General features: G+C 45.5%; 1 protein-coding gene across 5 annotated transcripts in view; it reads right to left on the reverse strand.

Annotated features, from left to right (window-relative positions):
- Positions 1-336: 336 nt before the first annotated feature.
- Positions 337-19841, reverse strand: part of rerea (arginine-glutamic acid dipeptide (RE) repeats a) — a 169542-nt gene continuing 150037 nt past the window's right edge. For 3 of the 5 annotated variants that reach the window (XM_055049881.1, XM_055049880.1, XM_055049883.1), the window contains 11 exons: positions 13711-13873; positions 12264-12356; positions 11565-11764; positions 10465-10626; positions 10264-10377; positions 8500-9869; positions 6610-6832; positions 5035-5755; positions 2808-2981; positions 2511-2691; positions 337-2437 (listed from right to left, as the gene is read on the reverse strand). In XM_055049881.1, coding sequence (XP_054905856.1) covers positions 2404-2437; positions 2511-2691; positions 2808-2981; positions 5035-5755; positions 6610-6832; positions 8500-9869; positions 10264-10377; positions 10465-10626; positions 11565-11764; positions 12264-12356; positions 13711-13873 — 3435 coding nt within the window. In that variant the 3' untranslated portion in view covers positions 337-2403. The remainder of the gene's footprint in view (positions 2438-2510; positions 2692-2807; positions 2982-5034; positions 5756-6609; positions 6833-8499; positions 9870-10263; positions 10378-10464; positions 10627-11564; positions 11765-12263; positions 12357-13710; positions 13874-19841) is intronic. The other 2 variants (XM_055049882.1, XM_055049884.1) reach the window with 1 other exon arrangement.

Genomic DNA, 19841 nt, shown 5'->3' on the forward strand with positions numbered 1-19841 from the left:
ACTTGCAGAAACTTTGCAAAAAACAATCAAGCAAGCAAGCAGACTATTGACTGATTTATGTTTTGACTCATAACTCAGAGGAAAGGATCGATGCTCACAGATGCGCTCCATCAAATCCCACCTAGACTGAGATGTTTCGCACAGAAAAATGAGTAAAAACAACAATTATATTTAGATGGGAGATTAATTGAAGCATTCCAGAGATCACACAGTCGTCACCGTAGACAGGCGGAATCCAAAGCTCATGCCACACTTTTCAGATTTCCACCTCTGGAACGTCTGAAAATTCGCCTCATAAACCCACGTCTGCGACTGAAGCAGGACGACGGCGCGGGCTGTGGTGTAACTCATTCGTTTATTTTAATTCCACAAATTTTTCAAAAAAATTACAAAATACTCAAATGGAGAGAGAACACAGGACTCACAATTTTTCGTATTATTTCTACTTTTTGTTTTACATTGTGTCATCCCATGGCGACTACTCGTATATACAATAAGCTTCAAGATACCAGTATATATATAAATCTTAGCAGTCAGAACTTCACATTCTGCTATTGCCGCTTTGAAACGAGAAGCTAAACCATTGACAACACTTAACATCAAAGGCTTCGGAGACCCAAAAAAGAGGGAATCAAAAGGCGACGTCTAGAGGATGACGACGACGATGAGGAGAAAAGAGAGATGAGGAGGAGCGATGAGATGGAGTGACAGGCAGTTGTCAGCGTTTCAAAGTCCTTTTTGCGGTGAGTTTGAATTTTGCCGCAGTTTGGATAAAAAATATAGTGCTCCAAGGGAAAATGTGGTGCAGTCTCTTCAACTGGCTAGACTAAAAAAACAAGAAAAAAAGCCACAGAAGGTTTTTGTTAATATGTCCACGACAAAGTAGTGCACGGGAAAATAGCAGGACGAATAAAAAAACGAGGGCTTGTGCGCCGATATGACGGGTAACAATCAGTGGCACACAAACACAAACGACTCCAGAGCTGCAGGAAGCTGGGCGTGTCTTTAAAAAAAACACAAACAAACATAAAACCATAAAAACAAGGCATACAATGAGAATGTGAACAGAACGGTCCCTTCGCCTCCTGCTGGTCAGCAGAAACCCGGGAGGCGACACAAAGGGACTCCAGGCAGGTCCTGAACTTCTTCAGCTCATGTGTTGCTTTGTGACGTCTTTTGGCCTACTTCCTGTTGTCAGACAGATCCTATGTAAGTGGTTTCCTCATGTTACATATGCAGCAAGTCTTGCACTGCTGTTTGAAGGTTGAAGAAGTCCTCTTAGGCTCGCAGAATTCAAATCCTGCTTGATTTGAAACAAACAAACAAACGGAAAAAAAAACTCAAACAGAGAACGCGCCTCTTTATTTGGCCTGAAATCGGTCCATGTGGTTGAAATTAGAACAGTTCTACTGCACAGAGATGGTGTACCACTCCCTCCTGCTGATGACTTGGACACAAATCAAAAAGGACGAGACCGACTTCGCCGAGCTCCAGGATGCTCACTCAGTGCAAAGTTCTCCTTTTTCCCGTCCGCCGCCTCTTCAAGTGTTTCAGATCAGTAACTCAACACGCCGACTCGGACAACCCCGCTGCGCGTCACCGCCGATGGATGGATGGACAGATGGATGGATGTGTGGGTGGGGGGATGCGGAGGCGTGCGTAACGGGGACTCAGGGGGGGATCATGGTTTACATACAACAAGCGTATGTGGGACTAAATCTAACACAGTGAGGTCACAACCGACCCGCAACTCTCAGAAACTGCTCATATAATGCCATGGTGCTCCCCTCTGAAACAAGGGATAATGCTTCAAAACAAGTTATATTGGAGGCTGAAACGACTTGGAGTCCACACCTAGTAATAATAATAATAATAATTATAATTATATGTTTATATATACTATTTACAGACTGAAAAACGCCATGCTGTAGCTTTTCTTAAAATTATGAAAAACCTCCAACAATGTATTAAAATAAAGGTTGAATTTAAGATAGCACTTGTTATTTTTCCATAAATGGTCTGACAGGTCTTTGTTTTTATTTTATTTTCTCCGTTCTTTTTTTTTCTTGATAAGCACAGTGTCTTGTTCTAGCACCTACAAAACATCAGGGAAGCTTGTCATGCAGGAGACTTGAGGATGTTGTCACTACTAGTTATATACCAAAAAAAGTCAGTCTTGAAAAATAAAATAATAATAATAATAATAATAATAATAACAAAAGAAAAAGGGAAATTAAAGGTCCTCGACAGGAACAGAAACTGAAGAAACTCAGAAGATCCGCTCGGCCTGTTCCTGTTCCTCAAGACTGAAGGTGTTCAGAGGTTCCTGAGGAGCCTCCAAGACCGCTGCTTTTGTGACAACTTCCTGTGTCCTGCACTCGTCAGCCGCCGCCCTCCGGTTGGTTACAGCTGCTTGTCGCTCTCCTTCTTCAGTCGGCTGAAACACAGAGAAGAGTTTTAAGAACGTGGAGCGCCGGGTTCACGTTCCAGGCGTCTGCCGCTCATCTGACCTGTAGTAGTCCTCCTGACCAGGAAGCGGCCCGCCGTGCATGTGATGGTGGCCGTGGAGCCACTGCTGCTCCATCGCCAGCCGTTGCAGCTCTGCCGACTGCGCGTGCATGGCCTGCAGCTGGTGGGCTGCGGACATCTGCGGCGGCAGACCCCCCGGCAGGTCCCGTGGGTACGGAGCACCTGGAAGGACAACACGCGGTTAGGGTTAGGGTAGGGTCAAGGAGGAGCGCCGGAACACAGGGGTGATGGATTGTGGGGGGCTGGCGTTGACAGTGAGAGGGTTGGGGGGTGCTTACCGAAGACCGGGTGGCGCAGCATCTCGTGTTCATGCGGCGGCTGGCCCAGGAGAGGGTTGGGGATGGCGCCGGGCGGGTAGGGGAAGCGCGCCAGGTGAGGTCCGGCTGCCAGCGGGTCGACGGCCAGCGGGTGGGCCCCCGAGCCTGGAGGACAGACAAGACATTCACCACCACCTTCTGGGTGTCAGAGTCTTAGGGTCAAGGTACACTCATCACATCATAGTGCATCAGCAGCAGGTCATGCTCTGCTGCTGATGCACGGTTTCATTACAGTGGCACTCCTCTCATGGAGCAAAGCAGCGGCTGCTCTCGCTTGCAATCGTTCAGGTTACTGCGGATATTTCAACATTTCGGCGGTACGGATTTAAAATTGTGATTGCGATAGAAGTGAAAATAATAACTAATCATCACTTCTTTTTTGGTTACTGCAGCTGTGACTGCATTTCCCCAGAAACACAAGAAAATTGCTACCTGTGAGACACTTCTGTCACCAACTGCATATAATTACATTTAGTGATACTCTCATTGAACAAACTGGAGAAAATAGCAAAACGAACAATCAAAACAATACCGACAGTTTTGGGGCTTTAACATTAATTGGACTTTATTTGGACAATAAATCAAAATTCTAATCGCAATATGAAATTTATTACGGTATATAGTAAAAGATATGATAAACGCCTGCCCGGTTTGGGGTAAATTGTTACAGGCTGAACAGTGAAATGTCCCGGTTAGTCGCTGCTTACTGCGATGAGAGGAGTAACACAAGAATTCACAAAACATCACAACCTCAACACAAAAATAGGACATATTAATTATCTACTAATACGGCCTGTAACTCCAGGCCTCCGCTGTCCTGCAGCTTTTACATGCATCCCTGCTCCAACGCGCCTGAATCAAAAGGCTGAATTTGCAGCCGTTCATTTGGTTCAGGTGTTGGACTAGAGGTGGTTGGTGGCAGTGGAGGCCTGGAGTCACAGAAGTATTGCCTCCCCTTCATCTTCTTCACGTTTTGTCACATGAGACAACCACAAGCTCCAATAGATTTCATTTGGGGTTTTCAAACCGTTTCACAAATAAATAATAAACCCATAAAATCAGATTTGAATGCAAATACAGCAGCATGGGTTCATCTCTATCAGCGATGGACCGTCTACTCAAGCTCAGCTGAGCTGGATGTCTATTGCTGACCATAGACTCTCAGTAAGATTTAGGTTTGGACTTTGACTAGGCTAACTCTTCTAATGCATAAAAAAGCTAAATTAATTATAAATATTACATAATAATAGTTTATCTTCCTTGCATGTGAACCGCAGCCAGAACAGCTGGTAAACTATTATGACCAATTAGGGAAAAGAATGTGCAATATATTTTTCAGACTTTTAATTGTGAAATATTCTATGAAGTACATTTATATTTCTTCCACTTCAGAGTTAGAAAGCCTAAAATAAATGAAAGCTTGTGGTTGTGATGTTACAAAAGGTTTAAGGAGTATATTATACTTTTGCAAGGCACTGTAAACTTTTCACTGAATATAAACTGACAAGTTCAATAACTACAAGTACAAGGCATCTTACAAAACATCTTATATTTTATCTAATTATTTTAATAAATCTTATAGATCAAACAGTTTTAACTTCATGGCAAATCAAAAAAATATTTGAGCTAAAACTAGAGTATGCAACTTTTTTTTATTTTATACATATTTGTTAGAACTGTCACTGCATGGTAATAGTACAATATGAGACAATCTGTGGAAAAACTGAGTTCTTCTGTCTTTTTCTTATAGTTCTGGAAATACACTGCTGTCAGAAGCAACCAATCAGAGCCAGGGGGAGGGTCTTAGTGCCGTCATTCATGCTTGTGTATGTGCTGCTGCTTGCTCTCTGCTATGGTACAGCTGGCTAGAGGCAAACTACTCAAGCTAGTTAGCGTGACCATGACTGATGGTGGATAAAAAGTTTTCTTGTGATGGTAAGTTGTTTCTTCACTATTAGCACACTGAGCAGCACGTACATGGGATTGATTGAAAGCGCTAAGATCCCCCTCCTGGCTCTGATTGGGAGTTTTTGACAGGGAGGAGATCAATCTTTCCACAGATTATCTGTCTCATCATAAACTGTCACGACATGCTGACAGTTTTAACACTTAACATATTTTTTATTAAAGCTACATTAAAGTAACTATTACAGTAACATTGCTAAATATAAGCAGGGCTTTCGTTTACCTTGGTGGAGAGGGTCCTGCTGGTGGAGGTGGAGGTGGGAGTGGATGTGCGAGTGCTGGTGGTGGTGCGGCGTGACGTTGAACATCTGCAGGCGGGCGATGGGGTCGTTGGCCACGGTGGCCATTCGCTCCGCGTGGAGCCTCTCTGCTGCCAGCCTCTCTGGGTAGGTCATGTCCGGCCGCAGCTGGGGCCCCGGGAGGGCGAGCCGCTCACGCTCCAACGGGTTCAGGCCCGGGTGGAAGGAGGCGAACGGGTGAGGGCCGGCCATGGGGGGCAGGGTGAGCGCCCCGTGCCGGGCGAAGTGCTCCATGGGGTTTGTGGAAGGGTGGAGCGAGTCCATTTCTGGGGGTTTGACTTCGAACCCCGGTTTCATCCTTTCCCTCAGCTCGCGCTCGCGAATCTCCCTCTCCCGCATTTCCCGCTCCCGTAGCTCCCGCTCCCGCATGGCGGGGTCGGCGTTGTACAGGCTGGGCATGTGATAGGCCAGCAGCGGGTCGGCGGGGTTGAGCGAGACGAAGAACGGGTGGTTCCTGTTGGTGGGCGACATGACATGGGGTCTGGCGTACTCGCTGAGGGTGCGCAGTGCGGGCGTGTCGGGGCCAATGTACGGAGGCACCGCTGCGATCGTAGTCGGGGGGCCGTCGAACGGGGGCCGCATGTGGGTGGGGCCGGCCATCGGGGGCTCTCCCATTCTGCTCTCATGAGCAGAACTGGAAGCTTTCTGTGGGGAGAAACAAAAAATTTACGCTAAATGTTTTGTCTAACCTGACGATTAGGAGCATTTTCAGTTCCTGTAGGAGAACGCTCTTCTTCTACTGCTCCTTTCACTTGCAGCGTCCCGCAAGGCTCTAGTCTCGGTCCGCTACTTTTTAACCTATACATTTTGCCTCTGTGTTCCTTTTCTGTAAACATAATGTCCCCTTCCTTTGTTTTTGCAGCTCATATTCAAATGCATCTGCCAATCAGTTGTCTTCAACCACTCTTCAGCCTGACTGCCATTAAAATCTGGTAGAAAGTTGGTTTCTTGAATTTCAATGAAAATGAGACTAATGTTATCAGCTTTGGAAAATGTATAACCCTCCTTTGCTTCTTTCCTGCAGTCAGAAATTTGTGTTTTATCTTTGATAGTGTTTTTAAACTCTTAGACTGAGAGATAAGTGTAAAGTCCAAGGTGAAGTCATACCTCTCAGACAAAGACCTTGAAAAAGTGATTTTCTATGTTGGGCTAAATAAATCATGTCTGCATTGCCTACAGACGTCCACAATGCAGCAGGATGTCATTTAACAGCTCTAAAAAACGACAGCATATATCTTCTGTCCCGGCTTCTCTTCATTCACTTCATTTTTTAATTTCAGGATTGATTTTAAGAAAATCTTAACATTTTTTAAATATAAAAAGCCTTTCATATCCTCAGTTGACCAACACATGGATTATTTTTGGGTTTAGTTTTTTAACCTGACTTCTTTCTATTTCTTGCTTCGTTTTATTGTGTTGTGCAGCACTTTGGTCAACATCTGTTGTCTTTACATACTTTCTCAATCAACTGACATTGACAAACAAGATTAAGTACTCACCGCTGCACGCTCCACCTCCTTCTCCCGCTCACGCTCTCTCTCTCGTTCTTTTTCCTTTTCCCTTTCCCGCTCTTTCTCTTCCCTTGCTTTCTGCTCCGCTTCTCGTTTTGCTTTCTCCAGCGCTTCCTCTCTCTTCTTGGCCAGCTTGGACGAGGCCAGCGGAGTGAAGTAGAAATCTGTCCGAGCGCACGAGTTATAGCCTCGGTCCAGGTACTTGTAGAACCTGTCGGAAACGCAGAACATTTCCAGTTCGTCAATTCGGACCAGTCAGAGGCGAGCTACATCTCAATTTTACACTCTGAATGTGACTCTAATGCCCTGTCGTGCATTACAACAGTCCATTATTCAACGAGGAAATAAACTCCCACCGCAGACACTTTTGCTGCTACGCTGACTCTGAATTAAAATCCTCATTGCTATTCATTGGAAGCCAGAGAGTCACTTAAGCACAAGGCAACCAGAGAAAGTCATATTCAGAAGCCCGGGGTTTGCTCACGTCTCTCTGTAATTAATCTGCCCCAGCTCCATCCTCTGTAATTCTAAACTATCTGCCACCTTCGGGCTAATTGCGGCCTTGGACCGACGTTCTGCTGACCACATCCAATCTGCTGCCTCAAAACGCGGAGCAAGCACTTTTGATTTTGGAGCAAAGCAAACCTGTAACCACACAGGTAAATATTAGCTTATGTACCGGCTGCACCATATTGACTAAACAAGCGTCTGCTGCATTTTAAGTGTAAAGATTAACCCGCATTTCCTCACTGTGCTGCTCTCTCACTGTGACGTCTCCCAAGCTCTGCATCGGTTTTAGGATTTGGGTCACTGTAATCTGTCAGCTTTAGGAATCAAGGTCAGTTAAAACTCCGTCTGACAAGTCAAATATATGGTGGACAAGCAAAGCATAAATGGGATTTAAAGTGACTGGCCTCTCCCAGCAGTCTCTGCAGTTCTGATATTGTACATTTTGATTGTGTTTTCTTCCTCTGCAGCTCCGAGTCAATTAGCCACTTCATTTCATAGAGTCATGAATTCCCTAAACAATTTACATTTCCTTTTTTCTGAAGTATTTTCAAGAATAATGAGGAAAATAGTCATAAAAATCCGCAGTATACTTTCATATAAATGTGCAACTTTATCAGATCTTAATTTATTTGGATTTTGATCTCCATTTTAGCCGGCTGAGTTTCATTAGATCACTCTGAGAAACCTTCAGTTCTACTAGTTTGGATGCACAGTATGGCTACTGGTGCCAAGGCACATGAGTGTTCATTAGTTTAGGTTTTTAAAACATCTAACGTGTTCCAGCAGAGACACATCTCTGCTCCCACACATATATTTTCTGGGCACATAGTGCCCTTTCATAGCTCTAGAAAGTAATTACATTACCTTTGGTTGTTTTAAAAATGCTTTCATACCAAACATAACAAAAGAAATTTTGACTTTAATTTGACGCCTTTAAATTGAGCGCCTGTCTCTTTAAGACGCTCCGGCTCTTTCACATACTCTGCCTTCAACCTTTAATTACAACAATGATCCTCCAGGAGTTTGCTAATTTCTGCTGCCACTAGTCTGCAGGAGCTCAGCTGGAGAAGGAGCTTTAGATAAATAAGCGGCACTTTGTGTGGCACCCCGATGGTTGCTATGAGAGATTCAAGGAGTTCTCAAACATGAAAGAATGAATCAAGCAAACACGCTATGTATGTTTTTGGTGTGAGAATAATGTTGTAACAGGAAATAAAGCACAAAAAGTTGGTTTACATAATACCTCCCTTTATTATGTCGGACTGAGGCTAATTTTTGGTTGTTGAAGCGGTATCAAACGAATCTATGCAGATATGAAACAACAAAAACTGGAGAGGTATGAAATGAACACCATTCCTCCAAACGTACCGTGCTGACTGGCTGGCGTGGCTGGGCGTATTGACAACAGTGGGCTCTGGCGAGGGGCTCCTCTGTGGGGGAGGCGGGCTCTCTGGCTCCTCTGACTCATCCAGTGGCTCCTCTTTGATGTGTACAGGCGGGACCGCCTGAGAGGGCGGAGCGCAGCTGACCGAGGCAGGGAGTGGCATGGAGATGGAAGAGGACGGGGCGGAAGAAGAAGAGGGCGGCTGTAAGCCAGGCATAGAGTTCGATGAGGAAGGTGGTGGGCCGCTTGGAGGTAGAGCTGTGCTGAAAGGATGTGAGGAGAACGGGGGCTGTTGTGGCGCCCCGCCTGGATGTGAGGCCGCTGCTGGAGGGGGCAGGGGCGGTGGCGGGGGAGGCTGGTGGCTGGCTGATGGCGGTAGACTCTGGGACTGGGTGAGAACTGGAGGCTGGGCTGGTGGAGGCTGGAGCTGCTGCCCCCCAGACATCAGCTGGAGGGGTGGGGGGTGTGCTGATGGAGGGTGGTGGTTGGATAAAGAGCTGAGGGGCTTCAGGGCAGGAGGAGGGGGCAGGTTTGAAGGCATCTGAGGGAACGGAGGGACAGACCCGTGAGGGGGGTGTTTGTGAGATTGTGGGGTGGGCATCTGGGGGATGGGGGTAGTGGGAGGGGGCTTGATGTGAGGCATGGGCATGGGTGCAGGGGGCAGAGGTTGTTCTCTGGGAGGCTGGCCTCCGCTCTGAGAGGAAGGGTGAGGCTGAGGACTGTGAGACCTCTGCTGTGATTGGCCAGAAATGGGCGGGGGCGGGACCTGAGAGGCAGCCACAGGGAATCCCTGAGGGGTCATGGCGTGAGGATGTGGCAGAAGTGGAGGTCCTGGCTGTAGTGGATGTGGCATTGGGGGCATGGGGCCATGATGGGGGCTGGGTAATGATGGAGGCGGGCCAGGGGGCGGAGCCTGAGTCAGAGGCGAATGAGGAGACGGTAGCCTCTGAGGGTGAAGCGACGCCCCGGCCTGGATGAGAGACATCGGGCTGGTCTGGGGCAGCGGCTGAGGAGGTAGAGAGGTGGAGGCGGCAGTGGGCGCCACCTGCGGAGGCAGAGAGGGGGCTGAGGTGGTGGGAGGAACAGGTGCTGAGGAGGCGACCGAGGAGCCCGGTTGACACTGGATAACCGGCGGATGCTGGCTCTGCAGGAGCTGCTGCTGCTGGGCTGAGGAGTCCGAGTCGCTTTCGTTGTCACGGGGACTGGGGATGCTGGGGGAGGAGCTCCGGTTGTCCTGGTCAATGTCTTTCGGGTCGCTGCTGAGCTCCTCGTTGATGCTCCGTCCATCGGAGCTCTCGCCCTCCCCCTCTCCCTCCCCGTCACATTCAGAGGGCGAGTCCGGCCGAGTGAGCTCCTGTGAGACACAGAGGAGCATCGGATGAAACTCATCATAAGAAACCTCTCAAAAAGAAACAAATATGGAAGATCGAACAACAGAGTTTATGGCGGCAAAGCTCTGATGTGAAACTAAGAAGAAAAACAGGCTTGATAAATCCACTCCTGTAATAGATACACATTATCATCATTTAATATCAAGTTTTAATTTAGTGTCTTTTTATTTATTTATTACTATGTAATTCTTATTTATCATGATGCACAAGTGTATGGGTTATGATGTTGTGACTAAAGTTTTGTAAAATAAGAATCAATTAAGACAACCCCCTTTACCCCTCCAAAAAAAAAAAAAAAAAAAAAAACAAGCTAATCGCTACAGCACCAGACTTAAAACTACACAAATCCATACTCACCTGCGTCTTGGACTTTTTGGCACTGGCCCTTTCAGGTTCCTCTGTGTCCGAAGCTCCCTTCTCTCGTTGCCGTTTGGCGCTCTTAATAGGTGACGGTGCTTCCTCTTTGATCTTCTGCAAAACAGCGGCGCCATCAGAGGACACAGTGCAAGCAGTTGCAGAGCAAAAAAAGGCTTTTGGACGCATCTATGTGATGTTTACCTTGCTCGTCTTCTTCATGGAGTCTGTCTTGCTGTCGGTGCTGTCAGTACTTGCCGCGCTCGGCGAAGTGCGGCCGCTGGAGCGCAGATCCTCGTTGGTAGGCGAGGCTCGGCCATCAGGACTGACTGTCTGCTTCTTACGACCACTGCGTAGCGTTGACATCTGTCATCAGAGTCGAGACAAAGGGTGTCACGTAAAACGACAAAAGTTGACTTCTTACATATTTTTATGTCTCAAACTCAAAATCATAGTGAACTACATTATAGTTGACTATAATGTAGATTTGTGTACATTTCTACATAGAATGGGCCTGTAAAACCCCAAGATTGCTAGGCTGAATGAATAAAAGAATTGATGGATGCATGGATGGGTAGAAAAATATAACTCTCAGACAATGGAAAATGGAATAAAGTCTGAAAATACAAACAATTGCCCAAGTTTGCATTATTTTCTCATATTTACCCATTATAATTCCTTGAACAGGTTAGGCTACTGGCTATACAAAACATGTTCAGTACATTTTTCACTTCAAATTAAAATAAGCTGCTGTCAGCCGTTTACACTCAGAAAGTGAGGCTGCAAACAGATGCAGAGTTATACAACCTACATCTTTGAAAAGCAGAAGTGAAGCCTCCTGCGCAACCCACAAGAATGCAGCAAGTGGTTTCTGGATGGTAAGTCATCTGTTCTTTTCTAGCAGCCATTGCACAGAGAAAACAATGGTAAAAGTGGTTGCTCGGTGATAGGCAGGACTTGCCATGTGTTGCTAGGTAACAGCAACACCTCATTTTTCAGACACTTAAAAAAAAACATCAACTTATCGTCACAATCAGCTGGATAGTTTTTAGGACTTGGGCTGCTTTTACATCAGCTAAAGTACATAAATGGGCACAAAGTGAATTTTGCATAATAAGTTTCCTTTAAATTAATGTCCATACATTTCCAGATCGGACAGAACTCTTAATATAATAAAAAGCTATTTTCCTGTACTGTTTATTTACTGTAGTCTAGCTGCTCATTTCTCCGGGGGAACAGTCATAAGATTTGTTTTGTGGAGGTGAGAATAGATGTCTGGGTGTGGGGAGCGAGTGTTGGCGCACCGAGCCTCGGTTCCGTCGAGTCCTCATGCTATGCTTCCCGCCGAGGCCATCCTCTTCCTCTTTGACGGGTTTGAACATAAATGGTGGCGGGTCCACGGGCTTCTCGATGGGGGGCAGCTCCCCGTACTTCTTGAAGTGGATGCGGCAGTCGGTGCACAGCAAGATGTTCTCCCGGCCCCCGTGGTGCCAGTCCTTGGAGGCTGAGGAAAGCCATTTACAGTTGTGAAATAAGACACTCTCACTGGGGGGAAGGAATAAACAACACACCGCAATAAACAGACAACTACAGAATACAAAGAAGCGCCTTGAGCAATGTCTGACTTCACATTTCCAGCGCTATCCCCTGCACCTAAATTGTCAGTGATTTATTATTCTGTGTTAACAAGGTGAGGCGAGACGTATTAGCCACCCGTGTGATGGCAACCTTAGACTGTTCAGCTGGCAGCCCGGTTCTGGGAGCCAGCTGTGTGGAAAAAAAAAAAAAAAAAAAAGAGGGAAGGATAATGAGGTGGAGAGAGTGAAGGAGCTGTGGGCTCATGTCTGATTTGATCAAATTAGTCCTGACATCCTCTGATGCCCATCTGTCACACGGCTCTGTGTTGGGGCGGGATCACACGGATCCCGGGACAGGACCAGGAATAGCAAACCGAGTCCAAATGATGAGCAGTGTGCTGAAGTGGTTCCTTGCGGTTTGCTTACTGGTGGTGAAGCAGTGGCGGCAGGCGTAGCCCTTCAGCTCCTGCTCGCTGTCTTCACTGTCAAAGTCATCTTCGCTGGCGGAGCTAAGGTCCACTGGAGGAGAGACAAATGCATCACATTTTCACACCAGATGATCCAGGATACGCATTCGTCTCAATGTAATCTGCCACATTCAAAAGTATTCACACGCCTCGACAACCACAATGCTCCAGCGTACACAACTGTTGGTTTTATGTAACTCGCAAACAACATGGAGGGCATAATCGTGAAGTGAAAGGAAGAGGATGCTGTGGCGCACGTCTGCATTCACCGTGTGGATCCACCTCTAGTTGCCATTTCAGCTGCAAGTCGTTTGCGGTACGTCTCCACAAGCGCTGCGTGTTTACAGACTGGAATGTTTTGCCGTCCTTCCTTGTAAGAGTTCCAGATTGCTTGGAGGCACCAGTGGGTAGTAATATTCGTAGATGCTTCACAAAGATTCTCAGTTGAATTTGGGGATTAGTTGAGGAATATGGTTGGATATAAAAACCATAACACACCTGTTGCTGCTCAACCAACAGCTTCCCCACAGCTGGACTGCGCCACCATCAGAGTTAGGTATTAACTTGTTACATTTACTCAGCAACTAACTTTTTTGGGGGGGTGAAAATACTTTTAGGAATACATTTACTCTGCTTAACTATCTTTACTAATAGTTTTCACATATTCTTCCACCCAAGCTGTGAATCTCTGCTCTTCCTCCAGAGTTTTAAAGTTGATTAAATTAGTAATTTTTTCAATTTAGTAGTTTTAAATACATTGTTCTTTATCTCTTTCTGATCAGTTTATTGCATTTACTGTTGACCTCAACCTTTCATTGATATCACCTGTTAAAAGTTCTTCTAAGGACGGCTGTTGTTTTTTAGCCTTGGCTCTAAAAACAACGATGAAGGTATAAGACCGTGTTGATATACATTTCTTGTCCGTACCAAATAAGCAATAAAAAAATTATTTAAAAAGTGTCTCTTGACAGCTACTTTGAATATTTATCCACCTCCTGACTTGTCACTTTAGGTGGGCAGCCATGTCTTGGCAGGTTTGCAGTCGCTTCATACCATTTTAATTTTTTTATTATGATAGTGCAGAGTTCTGATTTACACTGATAATAAATTACACAGGTTATCTCTGTTTACTAATTGGTTACTCGTGAAGGTAATCGGCTGAAATTTTTATTTATGTGTTAGTTAGGGTTAAGAGTAAAGAATAAAATAAGAATCTGAACATAAACTCAGATTCTTATTAGTGGAAAATTATTTTCTTCCTTCCACTTTGGTCTACCACTTTGCCTGTCACATAAAATCCAATTTAAATATCTTGACGTCTGTGGCTGTGACCTGACAAACGAACAACATTTCCAGGGGGTGTGAATACTTTTGCGAGGGAGAGTAACTGGGGCGTGTATACTCACAGAACTCGCTTGAGGGTGGGCGCGAGGGCGTGTTGACAGGAGTTGAAGCAGTTCGTGTTTTGATGCGGCGGAAGACAGGCTGGCGGCGGTGTCTCCTGTGGGCTCGGCAGCTGGCTGCCTCCGGTGTCTTCTTCCAATAATAGTAGAAAGTAATCAGCTCTCCCTGAAAGAGGGGAGATAATACCATCAAAAGAGTCGCTCGGGCATCGTGTGTTCTGGCTGCATAAAGGTGTGTGGATCAAAAACGGTTTGCGTCGACTTGCGAAAGAATCTGCATCAACTAAAACTGCAGTAAATACAGCGTTTGGGAGCAAAGGGCTGCGGCGCAGGTCAGTCCATGTCGGGATTTGTAGGTGCCTGAGGCGTGTTTGTGCTGCAGCCCTGTCTGTCCCTGGATTAAGCGAGGAGGCGCGCTGAATGCGGGGATATTAGGATCAGTGCTTTGGTGGCTGCCTGGGTGGCAGGAGGTTGAATGGGAACAAAAGAACATGTCAGGCAGCGCTTTGGCGCTACAAATAGGGAGTGAAATGGCTCCTCGCCCCTTCGCTGGAAGAGTCAATTGAACTTTAATCAAACATTCGGTGGGGTGCGCTTGCCAGCGAGCCGGGCGGATAAATCCCACGCACAAAAGGCCGCCAGGAAATCAATACCCGACTGAAACATTTACACATGCAATCATGGATCAGAAAGCACTTTGCTGCATATTAACATCTGTTTTGCAATATCGCAATAACACGTAAGCTTTGGAAAGGGCCGAGTGAAGGAGGTGAAACAACCTTTCTTACCAACCATAAACTAACTAGCGGAATACCTGGATGACAAATTCATGAAGTCATGCTATGTGATTGTTTAGTGAGCAGTAAGTCACCTGTAATCTTTAAAGCCCAGAGGGCAGCCATCTACTGGCGGCGGTCTGTTAAACTGCTGTTCGACAAAGCTCCCCGGGTTTAACGGCTATTGACTGTTTTCCTTCCCGCTTCAGCTGCAAAACTTGACATAAATTAGTCAGCGCGTTGTTCTCTGAAATGCATTAACGGCTTTTCAGCAACAGCGCCACGTCGTCTGTGAAAATTTGCCAAAAACAAAGAGGATGGAAAACCAATTTGGTGAAAATTTAGGTTTATAAAAGTATTTAACAGACGCAAAGCCAGCTGTTCAAAAGCTTTGCATGTTGGACTAAAAGGAAACAAAAGGTCTGCAGCTGCTTTAATTTCTTATCATCAAAGAAGTCTGCTTGAGGCGGGTAGTTGTTGGCTGTAAAAATACAAGAAAGCAGCTTTTTTTATTATTATTATGATTATTTCAACAAGTCATTTAGGTTCAACATTAAGGATCAAGCTTGGTTTTACTGAATTGCTGCTTTGATTGGTAGTTGATGCTCAACTCAGTGGGATTTAGGCCAGTTAATGAGATCTCTCTTCATGTGGTTCTTGGGGGAAATTCATATCTACGAGAAACAGTAGGGACTCCCATTTTATCAGGCAAAGCAGCACTGGAAAGTGTTTACCGACGAGTGTTGGGGTCTAGAGGAACCTGCTCCAATTTCAGAGGAAATCAAGGTGCTGCACATGCAAGAGTTTCCTTCACATCTTCACCAAACTCCGGTCTGGTTCTCTATGCTGATGATAAATAGAGATGCTCTAGCAAACATTTTAACAGTGGCAGGACCAAGGCTGGTGCAATGAGCAATAAATCAATTAATTGCATGATAAAATTAAAAAGAGGTTGATAATTTCCATTTGAAAGATTGTTTTTCCTCATATCTCTCTTTTTCTACCAAAGACTTGATGAAAAAAGGCTTCAGTGTGGTGCACTGGACTCTACCAGCCCCTTTTGTGAAAAGTAATTTTGTTTCCAGAGTCTTTAGTATCCGTTTTATTTGTTATTTGGGGTGTTTAGTTTATTTATTTTGGATATTTAAAATGTCTTCCAGTTCCAATGTGAAATAATTGATCTTTGAGAGTGTGTGCTTGCATTTTTAGGCCACTACCGCTACATTACTTGAAAATGTTGTCAAAACACCAAAATCAATAACTTCTAGGGCAATTTATCGCTCAGCAAAATTTGATATCTTGACAGGCCTAAGAAGGACTATGAATTTGAAATGTACAAAAATGCCACTGGCTGGATGAACAGACGGACGCTTAGCATGGATGAACAACAACATGTTTTAATAAATAACTGGTTGAATGCATGGACGCACGATGAACAAAGTGATGTACGTATTGCTGAATAATGGACAGATGGAGGGACGGTTGTGGACAAACGCATGGATAACAAATAAGTGGATAGACAGATGGATGGACAGACTGACAATGACAGATGGATGGACAAGTGGCTGGAGAAACGGATTAAACTTTCAGAAAATCGGATAAGGAATAAGGCCTGGAAACACAAATATTTGTCCATCTTCGAGGTTCTATCTCCATAGTTGGATCAAATTCCACATTAGCTTGTGTACGAAACCAGCTGAATGGGAGGCCATCTTGAAAAGTTGGGCCAAAAGAAGCTATCTTGGATAAATAAAATGAACAGCCAGCTCAGAAAAACATGGATTTCCTTCTCTCACTCCATAAAAGCAGGAAGCTAAAGATAATTCCTGTCCGTTCCCTGAAAGCCGCCCGGTTTGTGCATCCATTTCAGGCGGCTGCGGGGCGTGCGGGTCATTTCCTGCGCGCCTCTCTCCTCAACCTGGCCGGGGCCAGCTGGAAAGGCAGGCCGCAGGTGCAAACTGAGGGAAAGCAGGCGTCCTGATGTGAAATCCAATTGAAATGTGCAGATCAAAAGTGTGGAGCGGTGCCGCGCGCTGGCTTTGCTTTGTGCTTAATGACTGTTCTCAGCGGTGCTCCGCTGCCTCCTCGCTGCGGGCTGACAACCACACGGCCTCAGCACCAGCTTGGCAGACACAGAGAAAGGTCACCCTGCCTCTCCATCACTTGCACTGTGTCAAGTACCATTACATTAGGGCGAGCCTAATGAAAACATTCACTCAGGCTTTTGAATGAGAATTAACAGGTGCACTGATGAGCCGCTGCAGCCGGATGGAAATGAAAACCGAGCTACAAAGGAGGCGGATTAATAACGTCTTGATGAATTTAAGCAACCGAGAGCCGTTTTTGATGAGGAAGGACGCCTAAAGTGGAGTAAAAGCCAGAAAGATAATCCTCTCTGTGCGGCTCAAAAACAACCACTTCCAATGAGTCATTGCAAACAAAGCAGATTGATCGTGAGACATAACAGGTTCAACATGCAGCCAAGTTCTACAATATGCGAGATAAAAGCAGCTGAAGATGAACACGGCCTTACTGTGGCCGAGGGAAGCTTTGTGCTGTAAATTAGTGTCAAAGGGAGACAGACAGATTACCTCTCAGGCTGCCTGCATGTCAAATTTAGGCCCTCTGAAGCCACATCAGTCGCGTCTCTAACTCCGACTGTGTGCTTTTCTCCATCAAAGACACTTTGTCGTGCTGCCGTAGGCCCCCAGCAGCACTTTAACTTTCATTACCTTCTGTTTCTACCCCCGTGATCAGACGTCTGGGCTGCCAGTTAGGCGCTTAAAAGTGAAATTAATACCAGAAAAGCTGAGAACTCCATGAACTACATTCACGTGGATCTAGTTACCAAAGTTATGAAGGTATTTGGGCAAAACCTCGACAGGTTGTGGCTTTCGCTTAATAATTTTCTCAGACTCTGCAGAGTCGCAGTACAACGGCACAGACCTTGCTGTTGCTGCTCTGCAGAACATGAGATAGTGACAACATAAGCTCAGCATTATAAGGCCTTTTAGACCGCTTCCACCGGCAGGAGCTTTCTGGCTGCTGGATTATCCGACAAGCAAAGGGCTTACCCCTCTTATCACGACACTCAGAGCTTCCAGGGCAGTTATTGCCACTTAAAATAGGAAGCTGCACACAAATACAAGAGTGTGAAATAGATTTAAAGTTGGAGACCATGTGCTAAAACATTTTATCAAAGTTCCGGGATGGCCAGGAAGCGGGCCTAGGCTTTCAAATTGTACAATTTCTCCGACATTAGTAGGAAAATGTTTTCTTGAACTCAGGAATGGCCATCTATGACATTTTCTAAAACATTTTTAACATGAACTACTTCATTTGAAAATTTGAAGCACTTATTTATTCTTACTCTGCAGCTCACATGCCTCTCTTGTTGCATTCGGTCAGCTGCCATCATTCAACTTGTGGACCCGGACATTTCCGGTCCCTCTCAGTGGCAATAGCACAGATTTCCAAGAGTGCTTTGGCATGGTCCATGAGAGGCAGAGGCTGAAAGTTTAATAGTAGCCTACTCGATACACAAAAAATACGATATTTCAGTATTTGTATTATTATACATCAGAGATTTTCTTTCAGGTTCTCCACATCTCTACCAGGAATCAATTTATGACTACCCGTAATATATTTCTCAACACATTCTTCAAATTGGGGATTTCCACATGTAGATTTTTCTTTGTTGTCTACAAAAAAATTCAAGTCATTGGTCAGAGTAACAGGCAAAACAGACAAACGGCTCCAATTGTGTATTCAAACAGCAAGTCTGAATAACGGCTGTGTACTGGCATTAAATGGCGCCGTTTTGTTCCATAAAACACAGATTTCAACCTTGGGATTTGCAGTAAAACAAAAACCTGCCGCTGCGTCGCAGTCTTCACCAGTTGGACCATATTTCACTGGTTTTATATTCCTGATGAGTTAACACATGTTGAATTCATGTGCTGCTATCTAGAACATCTGACATAATTAATCTCAACGCAGCGAGTCTGAAATGGCTTCAGCAAAGCGCAGATGTACTGATATGCTAATTAGCCATGTGCTGCGGGCTATAACCGATATAAAACAGATCAGGAGCTGTCGTCAATGAACCAAAACTACGTTCCTCGATTAAACATTAAGATGTTTTTCTTCCATGTCAAATAGATGTTCTTATAAGGGTGCAAACAAGGCAATATTTTATAGATAAAACATACAGACCAAGTTCATTATAAATACACAAAACAGCTTTCTACAACTAGCATTACAATACGTTTCGTGATGCAGAAACTGAGGTCAACAAGTTACACGATTTAAACAAAATTATTGCAATAATTAGCTATTGCAATCATTTCAGCTGCAGCCTAATTGCTGGTAGGACTTGTGGAGGAGCTGGAGTCCGTGATCCTGCGCTGGCCTAGGTGGTCCAGTGTGCGTTGGCAGGGCAGAGGGCGAGGGCTAAACTCGTGTGTTTACACCCTCATCCGCTCTCAGGCCCAGGTCCGGACAGATGGTTTCTGTTTTTCCTGGCAGATTTGTGACAGAGCCACAAAAGGCCCCTGCTTTGACGTAAAGCCAAACGGTTAAGGCTGTTGCTGGCAGGGAAAGGAGAAGTGTTCGGGGGAAGAGGCGACGAGGGGGAGGGCCGAGCCCGAAGCCGGGAAGAGACGAGAAGGAGGAACGAGACAGCAGTGGATTACAATAAACGATCAAGGCCGAACCTGAGCGGTTTTACTTGCTGAGGCTAATTCAGCAAGTAAAAATGCGTGATAAATATTTCAGGCGGTATGAGGGAACGGAGAGCACTGGGATGTCGTTTCTGGGCTCTGCTGGATGGCGGTGAGTTGTGTAAACATCCATTAGAGCAGCGTGAAGCGGAGCTCCTCCCGTTTCCTCCTCAGCCTTCACATGGAGGAGGGCAGATTGCTTCCTGATTCATTTCAGGCAGGTTAGGGGGAAGTATTTCTAAACTAAATCAAACCGCGGTTTATTATACATGCGCTTGACCCATGGACCTTGAATTCCTCAACAGCTATAGCAGCCGTGCAGCGTTTCATTTGGCGGGCGCGCTGACTTCCATCACCTTTGAGCTGACTGCTAATGTAGGAGGAACCGTGCTGCGTGCTTACAGAGTCGAGGAGGCAAGAATTCAACTCCGAGGTGATTACAGAAACATTTTAGTGGAGAGAAACAGATCAGCCTTTTTATGGCTTGCACCAATGTCTGGTTCTCTAAAAGTCTGACCTGCTAATTCGGGTTTCTGTTTATTCTTAGGACAATGCACAAAAAAAGAAAAAGATGTGCAACAGGTTTTCTGAGTTTTGAATACAACAAAGAGTTCAGTTTTTCCCTTTTTATGCCCTA

Source organism: Poeciliopsis prolifica, unplaced genomic scaffold (genome assembly GCF_027474105.1).
Source record: "Poeciliopsis prolifica strain line A6 unplaced genomic scaffold, Auburn_PproV2 SCAFFOLD029, whole genome shotgun sequence".
In the NCBI taxonomy this organism is placed as follows: Eukaryota; Metazoa; Chordata; class Actinopteri; order Cyprinodontiformes; family Poeciliidae; genus Poeciliopsis; species Poeciliopsis prolifica.